General features: G+C 41.3%; 1 protein-coding gene across 1 annotated transcript; it reads right to left on the bottom strand.

The window, feature by feature from the left end:
- Positions 1-1,877: 1,877 nt before the first annotated feature.
- Positions 1,878-2,940, bottom strand: LOC126481856 (suppressor of cytokine signaling 4-like). The gene is given in 3 exon segments (XM_050105814.1): positions 1,878-2,055; positions 2,057-2,651; positions 2,733-2,940. Coding segments are annotated over 3 exon segments (981 nt in total).
- Between the last annotated feature and the right edge of the window lie 19,944 nt (positions 2,941-22,884).

Here is a 22,884-nt window from a genome sequence, read left to right as displayed (position 1 = left end):
CTGACAAATGAGCTTTTATTTGAAATCTGTATCGAGAAAGGGGAAGTACTAAATTGGTTCATCAGACGCTTGACGACATTAGAAGCACAGGCACTCACCCACATATGGGACTCAGGAGGGTATTCGCAGTGGGAGATGTCTCCAACTCTAGTTGCAGAAATCTTTTAACCAATTTCTTGGGAAGGGGAGGGGGGGGGATGTTGGGATTCATGCTTGCAAACGATGAATAAGCCGTTGATTTTGAAGGCAAATGGCTAAATGCGTGGTTGAATCTAATGAAAAGTCTCATGAGATGTTTTCTTGATCGATTATATCTACATGTGACTGGATTTCACACGTCTTTTCATGTCACACTTCAGTGGTAATTCGGTTGACCGTCGAGCAGCTAGTACCTGACTCTGCATGGAAAGTGTTTCCAACGTCAGTCCTGGATGACTACCGTTCTGCAGAACTCCTGTCAACCGGCCCCCTATATTCATCTCCACGTCGTCCAGAAATCTGAGGCAATTGCTTTACCCATGCTCACACTGTTGGAGCTGGTCTGTATATTTTAACACATCTCCTGATATTTAATTTATTCTGTAAGTTATTTCAAGCTGATAGCTGTCGTACCATACTATGAAGTAAAAACGTGACACTTGTTCTAAAACATGAGCACTTAAGACTATTTTAGAAGGTATGGCGTCCTTCAGTCTGTATACATGTTCTTAGTCTTTGTGTGAGAAATATAGCAAATATAGTGAAAGATGTCTAAAAAATAAGATTGACAGAAAGTGCAACATGACCAAGTAGGAGTCGCTAGAGGACAAATGACTGGTTTTAGAAGCATTTGTAACAAGGAGAGAGATAGATACCGTCTAGAGGAAAATTAAAGAGGTCTTTAGAGGAAAAGAGAATAAGCTGCATGAATATCAAGAGTAGAAATGGCAATCAATAACAAAACGAAGGGAAGGCTGCAAGGTGGCAGGAATATAAAGGATGGTTGTCCCTGTCTGCAAAATTCGTCACTGCTCTAGCAATCTCCTCTTCGTAGGTAAATGCACTAAAATAAAGAGACCTCTGTATCTTCTTAAGCAGTGTTCTTTTTTATCTTCATATTTGCCAGTCTTCTAAGCAGTCGCTAGCAGCATTATGCGTGCACTAAACACCAATAAATAATACTGTTGATCTCTGAACCGCAATCCTGTAATTCAGTAAAACGTGCTGGGATAGAAGGAATTTGCAAAGGGTAAAGATTTCCATTGGGATTTGAAAAACAAATTTCTTTTCTACAAACAGGCTTCATCTGCATTGGAAGCATGTTGAAAGTTAATGTGGCTAACCCCTACTCTGAACATGACTGAATATAAAGTTTATTTCTCTGTTTTTCATTTGTGGTATGAATGCTGTTTTCTTTTTCTAAACGTGGTTCATGTGTCAACACTCAAATTTCATTGCAAAAATCGCAGCTTCTTTAATACAGTTCTATATGTACTTTGCGGAAGAACACCACATGCGAGTAGGTGTAAACACAATCAACACAGTGTTTGCAATGAGTATGAATGAACCATAGGAAATAGAAAGTAAGGAATGAGATTTTTACTCTGCAGCGGAGTGTGCACTGATATGAAACTTCCTGACAGATTAAAACTGTGTGCTCGACCGAGACTCGAAATCGGGACCTTTGCCTTTCGCGGGCAAGTGCACTACGACTTTTTCTTACCATTAAACGTATTTCTCTATAGTTACAGAACACGTATTCCTGTATATAAAATATACATCAACAAACTGCATAAAATCATGTACACAAACAGTCTAAACATTCAAGCACCTCTTTGGTACTCATTTTAGTCAACAACAACAAAAAAGAAAAGATTACAGCAGAATAAATCATTAGATTACTGTTGTGAGTCAAGTCGTCTTACTCGCACACGTTGTTTGTAACGACACTCTTTAAAATAGGATTTCAGAGACGTAGGCAAGTTTAACTGATTTAATCCATCATACGTGGCCCTGCTGCATACACCAGCTCGACACAAGTGTCGCAGGGGAATTGTGAAATTTCTGTGCACTGGTTTGTAAGCATCGGTAAAAAAAAAAATGCTCAATGAGACCACAAACTGTTGGTGAAGCAAATACACCCCGATCATGTGAATCAAAACTAAAGCGGTGCTTCCACTGTTCAATGCGTGCGTGCAGAGATCGCCCGTATTTTCTAAAACTAACTGAAAACAGATATTCATCTTGTGCAGAATCTCTAAAAAGAAATGTACCCTCAGGTTTGCCCTCCAACAATCGCTCTGCCGCATAACGATCCATTTTACCCCGATAAAATGAAGAAGAAGTAATTTGCAGCAGGTCAGGCACCAGACAATGAATATAATCCACTTGGGTGTGAACAGTTCTTGGTATTCCTGACGACAGAATCATGTCTATTTGCCGACACGTTGAGAACGCTAATGGATAGAAATTCAGACGTGATTGGAAAAATGCCGTGAATTCATCACGCGCGATCTGGATATGAGCAGATGGGAGAAATCCAGGTGGTGGCTCAATACATTCTGCAATTTCTCTCGCCCGCTCTATTCTCACCCTTTCATCACAATCTTTACTTGGATAATCTTCAGGATTAAATCTGGACATGTCAATGAGATATTCTGCAGATACCACTGCTCGTAATGTATTGTCGCCCGATGGCAGGTTTACACTGGAATTTGTCTTACTATTCTCTTTTAATCCAGTCTCTCCAGCACCTGTTTTGAAAATAACACCTGCCCCTAGGTGGTGATCTTCTGTCCTACGATAGTCCGTGCGTATGCAAGAGTCACAACTGATATTGGGCTCTGTAATATCTGTATCTGCAGACACTGCTCCACAGTTTCCAGCACCTTTCAGGCGAGCAAAATTAAATTTCAGAACCCGATGATTTCGTGTCTTCTTGCCGCAGGCGCCCAATTCCATTGATGATCTTCCCAGTTTGGTTCTTGACCTTTTACCATTTACGTAAGAGTCTGTCCATTGCAGCTAACACTTAATATTTCCAGATTCTGTTCTTCAGCTGCACTGGATGTGCCTTCATCAACACAATTCAAGTCACTTTTTGCAATACAGAAATGTTTAGCAAGGTAAGAACACACATCATTTTCCACCACATTTACACTTGCTTCTTCTATTCTAAATCCCTCAATACCTGTGTTATAAATGCTCTCAAAATTTTAATCAACATGCTCTACAACCTGAACTGCACTATTTTCAGGACAACCGAGTGCCTCTGTCTTATTATCTGTAACTGCTTCCACTTGGACTGCCAGACACTGAGTCTTCACTGGTAACATGAAAACTGCCTGACGTCGCTACTCAAGTTTCTTCGTCTTCCATAACGTCAAAGTAACATCTTATGTCACTAAGCCGCTGACCCATCACTTATGATGATTACCGAAATGCAACTTCTTGCTACGAAATTTTGTCATCATCTTGAAGCATGTGGCACAATGGGCATGGCGTGACAAGAACATTTGCCTCGCAACAAATCTTTATTTTGCCCATCTGAGCTGCCCAAGAACGACTCACAACCCCTCCTCACAGCTTCTGTCCTGACAATACCTCGTCTCCTACGTTCCAAACTTCACAGAAGCTCTTCTGCTAGCTTAGATGGTTGAGCACTTTCCCGCGAAAAGCAAAGGTTCTGAGTTCTAGTCTCGGTCCGGCACACAGTTTTAATCTGCCAGGAAGTTTCAGAAAGTAAAGCTTACACGTAAAGAAATTACGATGCTATAGCACTTGAGGTTTGGGCACTGTTCTACAACAAATAACAAATTTCTATTTAATATGTCTGCAAACATTTCAATGAATTATTAATTCACTTTCAGGTGCATAATAATTTATGTAATACATACATTCATATAGATGTCAAGCTGCTACATATCCACGAAAAAGGACATTACAAATTTCAAATTTTGTTATTTTACAGTCAGAGATCAAACATTCTTCTTTTACTTAAGTCTACAAGTAAGAAGTTCTGTGACAGCGAAATAAATAAGACGCTGAAAGATTCCGTTTTAATTGGTCTCCATTACAGGCGATTATGTCAGTTTTCGTTAAGACATTGCAAATATTTAACATTTACCACATAGAAGTTTGGGTTTGTATTCCACTACAGTTTGAGTATTTATTAGGTAAACTTGAAGGATATAGTACTAATTGCTAAATAAAGTAATTTGAACTAATGAAAAATGGTGGTCTAAGCGGTAGTGTAATACAGTAGGTTAATCAATGCTGGCATTGCAAGTTGCATGGAATTTTTTCATAGTTAAGAATTTGTCAACTGTATACTCGTAAGAAACAAAACAATAATTACTTTTTTTTAATTACATTCCATTTGCAGTGTATTAAACTGAATCCTGACTTAAAGAAACACCAAGAGAGTTTCACTTTAGAATTCAAGAGGACACTTCTTCAGTGTACACTCTTAAGAAATAAATCAATAATAATTTTTTTAAATGACCATTCATTTTTCAGTGTACGAAAGTGAATTCTGACTTAAAGAAACACCAGGAGAGCTACATTCTAGAGTTCAAGAGGACATTTCTTAGAACAAAAGAATTTAGAAAATTAAACTGCAACAGGAGTAGCGATATTAAATAACAATCAACAAAATCAAAAGAAAATAATATGAGCATATTACAAGATTAAGAGGAAGACAACAGCTGAAAGTAAAATTTATAAACCCATATTGAAGAGTAGTATGAACATCTGAAGGAAGTAGTCGACATCGAAAAAAAAGGGAAAAAATCAGAGAAACTGAAGTGAAACTGATACGATGGTGTAGTATTCATTTTAGACAAACAACCTGATGATGAGGGCAGTAGAGCACGGCGAATCGGGCAAAATTTTGCAAATGACCACGTGGCGGAAATACGCTGTTGTGGATCTGCGGCCATAGAAAGACAGACAATTATTGGCCAGCACGAGGAAATTTCTCTAGCAAGCGATCGTGTTTTGGTGTGTCTAGATGGGACAACGATCATTAGGAACATCCAAGGAGCTCTCGAGAAGCTGCACTAAACAATCAATGTCCAAAGTAGAAATTTCGAGCATTTGTAATGAAAATTGTGATTTGATAAAAGAAGAGTGTTCAGGCTTTACTTTACGTTTTAATTTTCTCCAATGACTTAGTTTGCCCTACTTACTTGTTAGACTGTACTTGTTAGAATAAAAGTTCATTCACGCTCTCTGTACGTTAGGAAAGATTGAAATACGTAATCTTTAGATTTCATTATTAATAACATAGAACTTTACAATACCGAATGTCGACTCTATCACTGCAGTTCTGATTCTACAGTAGTGCTTATTACTATAAAAAATTAGTAGAATTACTGTACTTTCAGTACAGTTGACTGAACCGTAAAACTTTGCCCAGTCAATATCGCAGAAAATTGCCATCTAATTTCATGCATAGAATTATAGGGTTTTCCTAGCTTCCATTCTTCAGTTGATACTATTACTTATAGCTAGTTCAATTAGTAACTAATCTCATTAGCATAATGTACTCAAGTTGCACACACTTGAGTGAGTTCGTCGTTGGAAAATATTGCTCGATTCGAAGTTCCTTATCCTTGTCTGATCTTATTATCAGGGTTGTTCTTGTCCATCAGTGTATGAAATAACAAAATTATACTATGTGCATTGATTAAAAGACAGCTAAGACACAACATATAGATTTCGTATTAGTAACTAAAATGGATTTACTTGTGCAGCTTGTAAAACTACCACACTTGTTGCCAGCCGACTTGTTCTGTATTAGAACTGCGCTCGCAGCACACTGTATGTGAAGTAGGCGCCCACGAGGCAGTACAGGGTCGAAACATCCAGCGGCAACCAGGCCCCAGCATAGAATCTGGGCCGTTCAGCTGACTGGAGAAGCACCCGTAGCCGCACACCAGCGGGGCTGTCCCCCAGCTGGACCACTAGTCTCCTGGCAATGTGTTCCATTCTGGCAGCTTCACGAGTCACCATCTGGCACGTGGCTACAGTCCACACGATTTTAACGACGTTCGGCAGAGTCCACAGTAGCTGGAGAGCAATCTGGTTGTACGTTCCTGGTATGAACCAATTACCGTCGAGTTGCTGAAACGCAATGCGAGTGACGAGATATGCAACGGATGATAACAGAGGCAGTGTGATTGTGAGGAAAAAGTTTGCTGCCATTTCTGTCAGATTTGGCAAGCTGTACATTTTGTTTAGCATACTAGCAATGTCACAGAGCATCATATGTGCCACTCCTATCTTGTGTATTTCGGCTAACTGAACGGTATTTTCTGTGCTTCCGGAAAAGCAACGATCTCGATGAGTGTTCTGTCTAAGACGTTTAGCTCCCTCGGTACTGTTGAATGGTAGCCTCGCCGTATTTACAATTGTGTGTTCTTCGCAAGTATCGGCAGCTGCTTGTGAACAATATACTTGTGGTAAAATGTCGCAGTCGCTTTTCAACTTAAAAATGTCCAGCAAGTTTTCATTCACTCGAGCGAATCTGCATCGTAAAACGAGATTAAGAGACGTGAATTCCAAAAATTTAATAAAACGAAGCAGATCTAGAAGGAAAGATCCTAGTACAGTTTTAAATAGAACGTTAGGAACAGTGGAGACTGCTCTGTAGACGGAAAGTATTGCCAGTGAAAGAACCGCCGTGGCTGCTGTTAGATTTATTCCTCTCTTCAGGCTTTTATACTCCGGTACAGAACTTGTAGACAGGTGGTCATCAACAACAGTGAGTTTCTGTAACAATGCATCGATGTTTGTTTGGCTAGCGAACATGAACGTCACTCTCCAGGTAGCACCGGCAATGATCTGTGTACAATATGAAGCGAGCATTCTGTAAAAGCTCTTTTCTCCATTGCCACCAAGGTAGATGTACCGTCCAAATAAAGTCATATCAACAAACAACATTACACAGTTATACATCTTGGCGGATACGGTTGTCCTGAACTTTCTGTTCTTGCTGTCAAAGAAAACTGGTGTACCACCGAACAGTCTGGATAGGAAGAGGATGTTCTTAAATGTGTCGTGGAAAGCCGTAACAGAATCCATGTTTTGCTTACTGGTCTTCGCAATTGCAAAGAACAGTTGTGACGGAGACACTCTCGCACAAAACTGGTTATCTACTGAGCTGCTCATATGTATAAGCGGTCAGTGCTGCCCTTTTGTCAATTACTGAAGCAGCTAAGAATAATTAAGGTAATGGCGACTGCATGAATATTTCAGCGACGTTAATCAGGAAGCTGACGAGGGACGGGTTCAGCTAGCGGTATTCTTCCAATAATGTGCTTGTTTCCATGTCGGAACAAAAACCAGAATCCCCGATGGAAAAAAAAGGTTAAAGAAATCTCTGTGCCGTGGTATGACATTCTTGAAATTCGTTCGGTTAAAAAAAAAAAAAAAAGAAAAGGACGGAATTCGTGGCAAGAAAAAACAAATAAAAATGTGAAAGTATATGTGCACATTTTCGTTTTCAATATTAATAATTGGAACTTAACAGTTTTTACAAGGCGATTGGGCTGTCGTGAAAGTTGGTTTCAGATTTAACGAGAGCTACATGTTGCGTTATCATAACGTGATACCTTTGATTAAAATACAACACGAAAAAATTTAATCGTTTAATAGACAATGTCGCTCACTAGAGACAATGCTTTTCTGTACTTATTGTAGTCATTGTATTGACACTGACACGCGAAACATTCCATCCCACATGCCTTAGATTTAGTGGTAAAATGGCTCAGTGGACAGCCCTTCAAAAACTGAACACGAATTAAGAATGAAAACAGGAAAAAGGTATACTGAACTGCAAAAAAAGAAGCAAAATAGAAAGCATGAACGATCCAAGTTCAAGACGTGCAACATCGAGCGAATTGGGGGAATCACGGCGTCGCGGTTGTGTGCTGAAGCTGTTGGACGGCAAAGTGGGAGATCCGTGTTCAGATCTTCCACATGTCCATTTTTTTCATAAAAGTATGAACTTCCCTTCCACTCGTTGACGTGCCTGTTCCTCCTCTGTAATCTTGGCAATTATCATACTATTCACTGGTTACAGAATATCATCCTTGTGGGAAGAATATATAGGGTGTTTCAAAATTAATATACCGGTTTTAAAGCTTTGTAGCACATATTACATTCAATTTACAATTATAAATAATACACCAAATGACAGAGAACCACAAACAATTTTCTTTGCAGTTATTCACTGTGAACACCGATCACACATCGAGTCGACAGGCGGGCTGTTCCGGAACCTTGATCAATGTGACAGGAGTAACTGTTGCAGTAACACTGTTTCTAAAGTCGGATAGATCAGCTGGTATCGGAGGCACATACACATGATCGCGCCAGATCGTGTGTGAACGTGAAGATCATGCATAAAATGCTGTGTCAACCGGCCTCTTGCTCCGAATCCACCGGTCGGATACAACGTCATTTAACCATTCGCGTACTGAGTTATGCCAGTGAGGCGGCTCACCATCTTGCTCCAAAATAAAGATGTGTTGTTCAGCTTCTTCCCATTGAGACACGGGCCATAGCTGTAGCACATCAAGACAAGAAACATCAGTAACAGTTGATTCACCGAAAAAGAAAGGCCCATAAGCTTTCCGCGAGGGTATTTCTTGGGGGTAAGCGTTAATGACTCGCACTCGTTCAACACGTTTTTCAGTCACTCTTTGTCATTCCATACTCTTCTCATTGCGCACAGATATACAAACAAAACTGTTTGAGATGCTATTTCATTTGGTGTATTATTTACAATTGTAAGTTGAACGTAATAAATGCTACAACGCCTTTCATTTCGAAAACCCCTGTATTACCGATGCAAGTAAATGTGATAAATAGTGAGAGCAGGCGAAATACTACGTAAACCTCTCACAGAAATGAAAACAACAAATAAACGGGTGTGAACTATGTTATAACAAAGGAATTCAAGAGTCAAAATTTCCAGTACAGAACGCAAGAATCATAACTTTTATTACTTGTGTAGAACAAATAGGCGATACATACGTCTGGAGGTACCTTTCTTACACCTCGCTGTTGCAAACGGACGTTACACCACGGCACTGCGAACAGACACGTCAGTGACCGGACGAACAGTTCATAATTTTGTGAAAAATGGGATATTATATTGATCACACCGATCTACCCCGACGCACCGCAACGCTGTGACCACAAAGCCACGACGCCATGGCTGCTCAGAGTCGCTCGATGCTGCACACCTTGCGTTTGGGCCGTTCACTGTTTCCATTTTGCTTCTTTATTCTTAGTTCATACATGATCTGTGTTAAGTTTTTGCCAGGCTATCCACTGGGCCATCTTACCACTAAACTGAGGGGCGTGCGATGGGCATTTTCCCTTGAGAGATGTCAGAAGTCATAATTAGATATACGCATATATACAGATGAGGGTAGTATCGCGTGCGCAAGGTATAAAAGGGCAGTGCGTCGACCTGAAGAGCATCCTGAACAATTCGAGGGAATGATCTGGCTACCGAGATCGCCCGATATGAATGACATCGAACATTTATCGGACATAATCGAGAGGTCACTTCGTGCACAAAATCTTGCAGCGCCAACACTTTCGCTATTATGGACTGCTATAGAGGCAGCATCGCACAATATTTCTGCAGGGCACTTCCATCGACTTGTTGAGTCTATCCCACATCGATTTGTTGCACTACCCCCAGGCAAAAGGAGGTCCGACACGATTTTCAAATTATCCCATGACTTTTATCATCTCAGCGTGCAATGTATTTTAAATGGCATTGTTACTCTTAGTCATCACTGGCTACACGCAACTGTTGGCAGTATTTTGTCAACAGACGGCGCAAATAAAAATGGTTGCATGAGAACTGAGAGCTGCTAATGGCATTTTTGTTCATAAAACATTTGCAAACAAGGCATACTGCGTAAAGGTAGTCCTGCTGCCACTTATTTCCGACCTGAGACAAAGACGTCGAAAACGCTGAACATTACTGTCGAATCCGATTTTTTTCCTTTACAAATACCGTCAGTCGACGATAAGTTAGCCGATGGCCACTGGGTCCGCAGGGAGCGTAGATATAAGAGGCGAAATGTCTCCTCGTTTGCATTTCAGTGCTGAAGACGCCAGCTTGCAAGTGAATGGTACCGATCAGTAGCTAAGATATGAATAATACAATGAATAATTAAAAAAATTGTGGCATTACTGTCACATATAACTATGTGATGTTCTTTAATTCTCTGTGAATCTTTCGTGGTTATTATTTAGTGAGTTTTGGATCTGCGTGCTTGGGAGTAAAACCCCCCATTTTTCACGCTGAGCTAGTGTGTTGCCAGTGTGGTCCCTGGGTCCTGGGTCCTGTTGTTGGCTGAAGGCAGTCAGTGAATCTCATCAGGAAAGGTGAGCCGCCGCTCTTCCCCCCATATCTCCCCCCCCCCCCCGTCCCACCCACAGGGAGACGGGAAAATTCCGCCGAAGGTAGAGTGCTGACTGTTTCGTGTTATTGTGGACGGATTTGGCAGAGGGGAGGGGGGCACCATGCCGCCACAGCCATCCGTAGAAAGTAGTCGCCGCGCGGGATTAGCTGAGCGGTCTTAGGCGCTGTAGTCACGGACTGTGCAGCTGATCCCGGTGGAGGTTCGAGTTCTCCCTCGGGCATGGGTGTGTGTGTTTTTCCTTAGGATAATTTAGGTTAAGTAGTATGTAAGCTTAGCGACTTAGCTTAGGGACTTAGCAGTTAAGTCCCATAAGATTTCACACACACATTTTTCCCTTTTCAATACAGACATCAAAGGCCGAGACGCTGCAGCACTGTTCAGCCAGTGTGAGAACAACGGTTGGTCTCTCTCGAAAATTTTGATTGTCCAATCGAACTGGGTCACCTCACTACTGCGCTTGGCACGAAGAGCCCGACGAATCGTCGAAACACTGCTACAGAGTGGTATCAACCTCATGTTTGTCACTCTGCGTTTTGTACACCAAAGGTGGGAAGTTTTATCTGGCCCCATCCCATCCCTTATTTTTCGTGAAATAAGCAACCTTCCCATTTGTCAGCTTGACAACAGTACTGAGTCGTCCCCTTCATGTGAGGTTCCTGAACGTAGAGAGTGGAGTGCTGTGAACATGGTTTCTGGGCATCTGTCTCCAGGCTGTTGTTGAGAGGGAGCCATCTCCTGCCACGGTCTGGTGCTGATTGACGCATGCTAGCTGAAATTAATTAATCACAAAGCACATTTACTGAAAGGTTTTCGGTTTTTCATCAAGTGATCATCTAGAGAGCTTCAGCTGTAATACGATACAGGATATAAATTAGAGGGATACGTAATAAGAACTAAAAATAAACTATAAAATAACAAAACGTAGATACGTCTATACTCATGGACAATGGCTGTGCATGGAGCAGGAAACACTGAATGACGATCTTCAGCTACTGGAGAGACCAGTACAACTATTTCTTAAATACCGCAGGCTCCACCTACAGCTGAGTCTGTGAAGTCAACATTTGTCGGTCAGATATAAGCCGAGAGAATTGTGTACAAAAAGATGTACCGGTTGGTAAATACAACATCAAAATTACGTAGAATAATTTTATAATAAAGAAGAAACAGCTAGTTAAGACAGATGTTGTCAAATAAATACAATGAGAGCGTTAAAAAGAAAACAAATAAACATCACATTCGCTAAGTGTAGGCTGCCCTCTTATAGGGGCAATGATATTGGCCGTCCGAAGTGGCCGAGCGGTTCTAGGCGCTACAGTCTGGAACCCCGCGACCGCTGCGATCGCAGGTTCGAATCCTGCCTCGGGCTTGGATGTGTGCGATATCCCTAGCTTAGTTAGATTTAAGTAGTTCTAAGTTCTAGGAGACTGATGACCACGGAAGTTAAGTCTCATAGTGCTCAGAGCCATTTGAACCATTTTGAATTATGATGTTGTTGGTTTCTATGGAGATGGTGGATGCCGTTTCAAAGATGTAGCAGCAGTGCGATTTCCAAAGAGATGGCTGTGAGTATCAATAGGTGATGTCCACCAGACGACCTTCCATAGATATATGGGGTAGTTGGATACTATGGAGATGGTAGACGCTAATCTTCGTCGGTTTCCATTGAAGCAGCCACAAACATCGATAAACGAAATAGAGAAGGCTTCATAGACGCATCCCCAGGGTACAAATAAGAGTGAGGTACCTAGAAAGGTAAAGAAACAAGCGGAAAGCATTACTTTTGCCAGCAATGAATGGACTCATTGAAAATATGGAGAAGAAATATCATAGAAAAAAGGATTTCTTATTTTCAGTCGAAACTGCCATCACGAGAATTCAGATAAGCTGACCGAACTCAAGTTTACTTCTAGAATAGGATGGCGCAAACCCAGCTTGAAGTAAAGCACGCATTATGGCATGAGAAATCATGTTATCAAGAAAAGTCTCTTCTCCCTACAAAACTTATGTTGGCTTTTGATGCTTGTGGCAACTTCCATCCAAACATCCGAAATCTTTCTTGTGTACTTGCGTCCTTACCAGTATCAACATATGAAGCTGAAAGATCATTTTCCACAGTGAAAGAGTAATGACTTAATTGAGAAACACAATGGGCAATGAAAGGTTGGCCGGACTAGCGTTAATGTCAGTACACGCAAAAATGAGAACATGGATTTTCTTGAATTACAGCGCCAACTAGTAAAAATCAAAACCAGTGTTTAAGACAAAATGTACGTTGTTTTTTTATGTAGAATCTGATTCTGCAATAAAAATGGGGGTTCCCGTTTCAAATTTTAAAGTTGCCCACCGCCACACCCCCTGGGGGCTGGGGTGGTGGGCTAATTTTAGAACAAACAGATGTCAAAAATGGCTCTGAGCACTATGCGACTTAATTTCTGAGGTCATCAGTCGCCTAGAACTTAGAACTAATTAAACCTAACTAACCTAAGGACATCACACACATCCATGCCCGAGGCAGGATTCGAACCTGCGACAGAAGTGGTAGCTCGGCTCCAGACTGTAGCGCCTAGAACCGCACGGCCACTCCGGCCGGCAACAATGTCCCTCTCAAAAATAATCAACTTTGGATTCTACACATTTTTTCGTGTGAAGCTTGTTTTTCGAGTTATTCTGGTTTTTCAACTTAAAATTTACATGCTGTATATATATACATATATATATATATATATATATCTTTACTGTCGTTTCTTGTTAACAATATCAACTTTGAAACCAGGCGCATGCAGCATGGTTGACTGTATCACAGGACGCCATTCGCGCCTCTTACGTATCGATGCCATCACGCATGAAACAAGTTATCAGGGCCTATGGTGGAACCTGTGCCTACTAGGCAACACATGCTGAACCGATGTGACTGAATTACATATCATTTCTGCAGAACATACTAATGTACATGTCCTTTGAGTATGAACGTCCTATCTCTAGTCGTTCAAGGTGTTCTTTTTTTTCTGAACGTGGGTGTACTACGGCAATGTGCATAATAATACATTTTCTGAGTTTTTCTCCATAAAATATGGACTTCCTATAAAGAAGGATAAACTACTTTATTCGACAATGATCTAGGATTTTTCACCAAGCGGCGATATTGTCTCGTTACTTAGGAGTGCTGTATTTTGGCAAACCACTAAGAAGAAATCACGTTCCAGTCTTCCTTCTCTCTCCAAGGTTATTTTACACTCTTCTACTTTCAATTTGGATTTGATGTGAGGAAGTGATTAGGAATGTACGAGCGCGAATTTTTTGAGACACCATCATTATTACTGACAGACATGTTGGAATAAACGGATCTGACAATGATCTCTTCGACAGAGAAGCTAGAACAATTTTTGGTGGCCCCAACGGATCTGGAATTATTCAATCTTATACTTCCCACAATTTCCTGATTTAATTATGCATCATTTTCTACATTTTGAATATCCCAACAGATAAACACATGTACCTAAATGAGGAGAATTACTTATTTATTTATCGCGTAGGATTTAGTGCTGGGGATCCCCAAAGAAATGTACGGATCGCATTTGATGGAGATCTTTTCATTTAAGCAGAGAGGCTGCATCTTTAAGTGAATCGGATTCTGTCAGGAAAGAAAGGAATTCGGAAAAAATTTGCTGTGGCCCCTAGTAGGGTACCGACTCGACCTTTCGCCTACATTGAAAATGGGAAAGAAATCACAGAAAGCCATTTTCAAAATTGCTGCCGGATGGATTCGAACCACCACGCCTCTCGACCCCACGGATTCGCCGTAACTCGGCGCCTCAACGTGCAAAGGTATTTTGTTGCAAAATAAAACAAAATGCATCACAATAAAAGATGGAATGGTGATGTTCAGAATTTTTCCTGTAATTGTACATGTTTGGTCATTTGGTAGCCATGAATGCATGCGTATTTTAAGGCTTAAATGTGCTTAGAATTCCATGGCGTAAATAGATGTTGGGCAAAGGGGTGGAGGTGGAGGTACAAGGCACAGTCGGCTCGGACTAATTCAAGCAGCCTAATGGAAGAAACTTTTTAGAAGCGAACGAACGAACTACCGAATGTGCAGTCATCACAAACCCCTTCCGCTCTCCATAAACCCGTTCCCAACATTCTGTAACAGAAGTGGTTTTCATAATTAAGTTCCACTCACGTGACTAGATTAAGAAGTGTTTTGCCATTTGGCCTACTAATGATAGAACTTTGAGCAATACAGAGGGGTCCAAAAAATTTATCCATTGTTTAAAAGTCCGTAACTCGCAAACTACGAGTAATTGACGGAGTTGTCTAATCTTTGGTAGTGTAATAGTTTGCAATCGCCACACAAACGTTGTATTGCGATGTTTTGTTTCTTTCAGATGACAGTCGCCAGATGTTCAAATGTGTATGAAATCTTATGGGACTTAACTGCTAAGGTCATCAGTCCCTAAGCTTATACACTATTTAATCTAAATTATCCTAAGAACAAACACACATACCCATGCCCGAGGAAGGACTCGAATCTCCGCTGGGACCAGCCGCACAGTCCATGACTGCAGCGCCTTAGACCGCTCGGCTAAGTCGCCAGATAGTCAGTGTTTTGTTTTTAGTTGCACCTAGTTACTCTAGTAAACACGGCTAGCGCAAGGCTTACATTCGATGAAAGGAAGTCAGTTTTGAAGTGGTATTTTAAGTACAAAAACAATAATGAGGTTCAACGGCAATGGCGAAATGAGTATCAAACAGAGCCACCGACACGTTTAACGATTCGTCGCATTCGAAACAAATTTGAAGCCGAAGGCTGAGTTAAAGAGTACATAAATAACGATCTGGACGACGTGTAACAAAAAATGGCTCTGAGCACTATGTGACTTAACCTCTGAGGTCATCAGTCCCCTAGAACTTAGAACTACTTAAACCTAACTAACCTAAGGACATCACACACATCCATGCCCGAGGCAGTATTCGAACCTGCGACCGTAGCGGTCGACGTGTAAGAGTAACAAGTCCAGCTAACTCCCGTCGTGTGTTACAACAATTCACTCGCTCACCACAGAAGTTTGGGAGACAGTGTGCTCTTGAAACTAGAATGAGTCGCTCAAGTGTTCGGCGAATTTTGAAGACAGCAAAGCGGAAGTGCTACATCCCACGATTGCTACACGCAATGAACGAGGACGACCCGGATCGTAGAATGGAGTACTGCAAGTGGTTTACCAACATGGTGCGCAAAGATGAAGAGTTTACAGAGATGATTATATGGTCTGATGAGGCACAGTTCAAACTCAATGGTACAGTAAATCACCACAACTGCGTTTACTGGGCCGCTGAAAACCAGAACGTTCATGTAGACAAAGCCGTGAATTTGCCAGGAGTAAATGTGTGGTGTGGATTGTCTTACCGGATCTTAATTGGGCCATTCTTCTTTGACAGCACAGTTACCGGTGAGGTGTATCTTCAGAAGCTTCAGACATCCATTTTACCTGCCATCCGAGACTTGTTTGGAGACGGAAGAGTTTACTTTCAACAAGATGGTGCCCCAGCCCACTACCAAAATCGTGTTAGGGCGTATCTCGACGAAAATCTACCGGGAAGATGGATAGGCCGTAGAGGTGCTTTGGAGTATCCACCGCGTTCCCCAGACCCAACTCCTCTGGACTTTTACAAAAGCCACGCACACTGGATGAACTTCGAGAATCCATCGTACATTCATGTGCAAATATCTAACTGAACACGTTGCAGTCAGTAGTTCGTGCTGCAGTTCGGTGGCATCGTTTGTGTGTGGATGTTAATGGTGACCATTTCGAACACCTACAGTGATATCTTTAAGTTGGACTTTAAGCTACACTTCCATCAAAAATGAGACAACTCCGTCAATTAATTCGTAAGTTATGGACTTTTAAAGAGTGGATACATTTTTTTGGATCCCTCTGTATTTTAAAGAAACGCAACCATCGCCGTTTGGGCGAGAATTTTGTTGATCGATACGATATTTGGGCGGCACAGGTAAATCCAAGTCTATTTTTATGCACTAATTTTAATTTTATTTTATTTCTAATGATGTTTACCGCACGGCTGTCTTGTGAAATATTACAATAATACAACTACAATATTCTATCAGTCTTCAAATAAAGACTGCAGTGCTAGGTAATTAAAATATCATGGTAGCGCAAATGTATTTTTAACTTACCTAATGATGATGGACGAATCAAAATCGCTTTTCTTATTTCTTATTACAAACTTATCGTTGTTTACAATCTATCACGATAGGGCACGGCATTCTTTTTCGTCTTATGATTAAAAATCAAAATATCTTTCAATTTCACTACACGGAATTTAAAAAACCGAACTCTGTCCCACAGGACATGAAGGTCCAACGGTACCGAGCGGGCCCCGTGTCATCCAGAGCTGACAGGCGTCTCTGGAGGTGGATATAGAGAGGCATGTGGTCACCACTCCGCTCTCCCGGTTAGTGTCACTTTAGGAGACCGGAGTCGCTACTTACGTCGTGAATAATTACAGAAAGCCGGCGGTGATCTTGGGAGGCCGTCTTCGTTTACTAATCAAAACGCCCTCGGTCCCAGGTTAGAGACCCGGCATTGCTTAAATTTTGATTCATATTGGCAGTGACGGTCGAAGACTTCCGGCATAAGATGTCACACTCATTCTGCCAACGCCCTTGTCAAACAGGGCGGAGGAGCGGACAAAGGTTCAAGGCACTCTCTTGTCCTTGGTATGGGTACCTGCCCCTAAAGGCTTAAGAATCAGCAATGAACAACGCCATGAAGCTGCAGAAGGCAATGGAAATCACTGCATTAAAGACACGAAACGTGTATCCACAGGACATGTGGCCTGTAACTGAGAAAGTGGCATGATCTCTCTATTGGCAAAAGGTTCTGGAATAATCCACCATTCGGATCTCCGGCAGGGAACTACCAAGGGGGAGGTGACCATAAGAAAAAGATTTAATAACCAATGGAAGGATAACGCTCTACGAGTCGGGGTGCGGAATGTCTGAAACTCGAAGGTGGTAGGCAAGCTAGAAATTCTGAAAATGGGAATGCAAATGCTCAGTCTAGAAACAGTAGAGGTCAGTGAAGTGACATGGAAGGAAGACAAGGATTTCTGTGTCAGATGAGTATAGGGTAATACCGACAGCAACAGAAATTGGTATAACGGGATTCATTATGAATAAGAAGGTAGGGCAGAGATTATGTTACTGCGAACAGTTCAGTGATAGGGTGTTCTAGTCAGAATAGACAGCAAACCAACATCAACAACGATTGTTCAGGTATGTATGTCGACTTTGGAAGCTTAAGATAAAGAGATAGAGAAATAATATGAAGACACTGAAAGAATAATACAGTACGTAAAGGGACATGGAAATCTTGTAGTCATGTGGGACTGGAATGCAGTTGTGGGGGAGAATCAGAAGAAATGTTAACAGGAGAATATGGTCTTCGGCAAAGAATAAGATATATGAAAGACTAATTGAGTTCTGTAGTAATTTTCAGCTAGTAATAGCGAATACTCTGTTCAAGAACCACAAGAGGAGGAGTTACACTTGAACAAGGCGGGTGATAAGGGAGAATTTCAGTTAGATTACATCACTGCGAGACAGAGATTCCGAAATCGGGTACTGGATTTTATTGTGTACCCAGGAGCAGATACAGATTCCGATCACAATTAACAATAAGCTGAATTTTAAGAGATTAGTCAGGAAGAATCAATACGCAAAGAAGTGAGATACAGAACTACTAAGGAATGACGAGACCCACTTGAAGTTCACTAATACTACAGACACAGCAATAATGAATAACTCAGTTGGCAGAACAGTTGAAGAGGAGTGGACATCTCTGAAAACAGCAATCACAGAATTTGGAAAGAAAAATATAGGTACAAAGAATGTAACTGCCAAGAAACCGTGGGTAACAGAAGAAATACTTCAGTTGATCGATGAAAGAAGAAAGTATAAAAATGTTAAGGGAAATTCAAGAATACAGAAATACAAGTCGCTGAGGAATGAAATAATCAGGAAGTGCAGGGAAGCTAAGAAGAAACGGCTTCATGAAAAATGTGAAGAAATAGAAGAAGAAATGATTGTCGAAAGAACTAACAGAACATATAGGAAAGTCAAAGCAACCTTCGGTGAAATTAAAAGCAAGTGTGAGAAGATAAAGAGTGCAACGGGAGCTCCATTGCTAAATCCAGAGGAGACAGCGGACAGGCAAGTATACATTGAAGGCCTCCATGAGTGGGAATATTTGTCTGATGTGGTAGAAGAAGAAACAGGAGTGGATTTTGAGTAGATAGAGGATCCATTGTTGGAATCAGAATTTAACAGAGTTTTGAAGGAACAAGTAAGGCAGAAGGAATAGATGACATTGCATCAGAATTTTTAAAGTCATTGGGGGAAGTGGCAACAAATGGACTATTCACGTTGGTGTGTAGAATATATGAATCTGGCGACATACTATCTGACTTTCGGAAAAATATCATCCACACAATTCCGAAGACAGCAAGAGCTAGCAGATGCGAGAATTATCGCAGAATCAACTGAACACCTCACGCATCCAAGTTGCTGACAAGAACAATGTATAGAAGAACGGGAAAGAAAATTGAGGTTGTGTAAGATGATAATCAGTTAGGATTTAGAAAGAGTAAAGGCACCAGAGAGGCAGTTCTGACATTGCGGTTGATAATGGAAGCAAGAATAAAGAAAAATCAAGATATGTTCATAGGATTTATCGATCAGTAAAAAGCGGCCGACAATGTAAAATGTTGCAAGATGTTTGAAATTCAGAAAAAATGGAGGTAAGCTATAGGGAGAGATGAGTAATCTACAATATGTATATGAACCAAGAACGAAGTGCCTTGATTAAAAAGGATGTTGGACAAAGTTTTAGTCTTTCGCCCCTACTGTTTAATCTGTACATTGAAGAAGCAATGATTGAAATAAAAGAAAGGTTCAGGAGTGAAATTAAAATTCAAGGTGAAAGGATATCAATGATACGATTGCTGATGACATTGCTATCCTGAGCAAAAGTGATGAAGAATTACATGATCTGCTGAATGGTACGAACAGTCTAATTAATACAGAATACGGAGTGAGAGTAAATCGAAGAAAGACGAAAGTAATGAGAAGTAGCAGGAATAAGAACAGCGCAAAACTTAACATCAGGATTGATGGTCACGAAGTAGATGAAGTTAAGGAATTCTGCTACCTCGGCAGCAAAATCATCAATGACAGACGTAGCGAGAAGACATCAAAAGCAGAATAGCATTGGCAAAAAGGGCATTCCTGGCCAATAGAAGTCTACTAGTATCAAACATAGGCCTTAATGTGAGGAAGAATTTCTGAGAGAGTACGTTTGGATCACAGCATTGTATGGTAGTGATAGATGGGCTGTGGGAAAACTGGAACAGAATCGAAGAATTTGAGATGTGGTGCTACAGGCGAATGTTGAAAATTAAGTGGACTGATAAGGTAAGGTATGAGGAAGGTGTGCAGAGAATCAGAGAGGAAAGGAATGTTTGGAAAACTCTTACAAGGAGAAGGGACAGGATGATAGGACATCTTTTGAGACGTCTAGGAATGACTTCCATGCTACTGGAGGGATCTGTAGAGGGCAAAAACTGTATAGGAAGGTAGAGAGTGGATGACATCCAGCACATAACTAAGGACGTAGGTTGAGATATTGAGATGAAGAGGTCGCGCAAGAGAGGAATTCGTGGAGCGCCGCATCAAACGAGTCGGAAGACTGATGCCCCCCCCCCCCCCCCCCAAAAAAAAAATAAAAGAGTGACATAGGTCCACGCTTCTACAGAACACTCTAGGGAATGGCTTAAGTCTGATAAACGCACTGATTCTTCTCCTTAATACTTAAGGAATAACATTGATTCTGAGAAAGAACCGCCGGCCGGAGTAGCTGAGCGATTCTAGGCTCTTCATTCTGGAACCGCGATACCGCTACAGTCGCAGGTTCGAATCCTGCCTCGGACATGGATGTGTGTGATGTCCTTAGGTTAGTGTTAGGTTTAAGTAGTTCTAAGTTCTAGTAGTGTTAGGTTTAAGTTGTTCTAAGGTCTAGGGGACTGATGACCTCCGATGTTAAGTCCCATAGCACTCAGAGCCATTTGAACCATTTTTGAGAACCAATCGTAATTCGTTAATGTCGCCTTATATGAAGTATGTATTACGAATATCCACGTAAAGGGGGGAGTGGTGGGGGGTGAGGGGGGGGGGGAAGGGAACGATTAAAATTGAATGCAGCCAGAGCAAAATTTTTAAGCTTGAGTGCTCGGGTACCCCAACCTACCTCAATTACCCTCATTTCATAATACTTTCTCTCTAAGTTTTTGTTTTCTCAGTCAATTTACGTAATTTTGCAACTTGTTTTACAATTTTACATATTTTGTCTTATTTTCGTCAATTTTACGTATTTTCAATCAATTTCACGTAATTATACCAGGTTTTCGTCGATTTTTGCCCGCTTTCGTGCCATTTTACATATTTTGTCTTATTTTCGTCAATTTTACGTATTTTCCATCAATTTCACGTAATTACACCAGGTTTTCGTCGATTTTACCCGCTTTATGTGACTGTAGGCGTACCCATGCGTTGTGTGATTTTATACGAGGATACCTGTGTGTTCTGTACACCAGCCTACTAAAAATTCCTAATGATTCCCCTCCTACCGATATTCTACACTCACGGATTTTCGATAGGAAATTCATGAATAATATGGTAACACTCGACTCGTACCTGGATGAGACTTATTGAGTGGTGCAGACTGGAAACTCGTAGTCGGAAAACGAGTCAGTGTACTGCTACGACACATCAGAGAGCTTGTATGCACACTCATGTAGCGGGGCACGTGATGGAAACTCAGAGTCTGGCACAGCTCTACACTCTGCTGTGCAGGGATCTGCAACAAGGAACTGGCATGCGCACAGAGTTGATTGCTGCTCTGACATTCTTTTTCAGAAGTATATGTTCTTATTACTTACCATATGAGCTTCGCTACTTTTGTTTACAGCTTCCAACTATAATACGTCCCTACAACCATGTCAGGACATATACAAACTGTACATTTCGGTTTTTTTAATCCTAGTTATTCGTTATTTTACAGTGCGTCGACTGCACTTAGTTTTCCCTCCCCGAACCTAGAGAGTTCACACCCCAGCAACGTAATTTATAGATGAACGGTTATCAAATTAGGCATTCGAACTGCATCCGGCCGCCGCTGACAGCTCTACGCGCACAAGCATATGGAGACTATGCATGTATATATCAGTCATGAAGTCTCAATTTCAACTGCTTCTGCATTACTTCTCACTGTGCTACATCCCCGAAAATAGCAAAAAACTCTTCGGAAAACGATTCTGTAGGGAATGTAAGCACATTTAAATTGAGTCTGCTAAAGAGCATAACCTCCAAGACTGCACACTCAAATGTTATTTCACATGTCTGAAATGTTTGTACTACACAAGTGCATGAGAGTTTATTTACAAACACTGATCTGAACGCGAGAGACGCTCTCAGGTCGTGTATTTTGTCCATCAACCTGAAAGAAACTGCTTAATATAGATTTTTTTCTTTCGAGTTTAATATCTTGCCTTTCCTTTACTCTGATGACGGTTTCGAAATAACGTGGACATTCTGCAGTGATTGATAGTTTTTGCAGGTAAACAGTGTGTAAGTTTTTTTCCCAATTTCACAGAGGCTGGGCATGTATAGTCCTCTGCATTCCGATCATTTGTAATCGGTGGCGGCGCACTTAGTTGGATGTCACAAAATAATGAGATGCATATTGTATACTGCAGTCAAACGTAAAAGCTATTGCGTTTTTGCTCATAAAACTAAACTAAAATGGACTACAAATATTCTCATGGAAAGGGGACGTATATTATCATCGCAATTGTGACCTCCTTATTAACAGAGGCTCAATTGTAAGACATGAATTGACATTAAATACATTTGTAATAGTGCAGTGTTTTCATCATGGAATGGTAGTCACTTGCGTGGAGTGGTGTGGGTGATGGTCCAGAATGTGTGTGTGTGGATGGTTGAGCTGAGCAGCTGTGTCCCGACCAGGACGTGGCCTGTGGGGCGCGGTGGTGGCACAAAATTTCCATGTTGTGTTGGCAAAGGACCATCGCCTCAGGGCGGGCCAGGTGCCACGAGCGACTGCGGGGTGATGGTGGAATGCTGGGTGCATCCAGCAATGTGATGGGTTGGCAGAAGATCTGCAAATAAGGACGCGGTGTGCCGTGGTAGCAGTTGACTATTTGAAAAAGACTGTATGCCCGCCATAGGTGGAGGGAGGAAGGGTTGGAAGGGTTGGAAGGGGAGGGTTAAGGCGAGGTAGGAGCGGCTAAAATTTCGCTAGTTCTCAGCTGTACATCGAGGAGAATGCACATTCAACTACCATTCCTCTGC

Source organism: Schistocerca serialis, chromosome 5, assembly GCF_023864345.2.
Source record: "Schistocerca serialis cubense isolate TAMUIC-IGC-003099 chromosome 5, iqSchSeri2.2, whole genome shotgun sequence".
Lineage (NCBI taxonomy): Eukaryota > Metazoa > Arthropoda > Insecta > Orthoptera > Acrididae > Schistocerca > Schistocerca serialis.
This window is presented reverse-complemented; position numbering and strand designations above follow the sequence as displayed.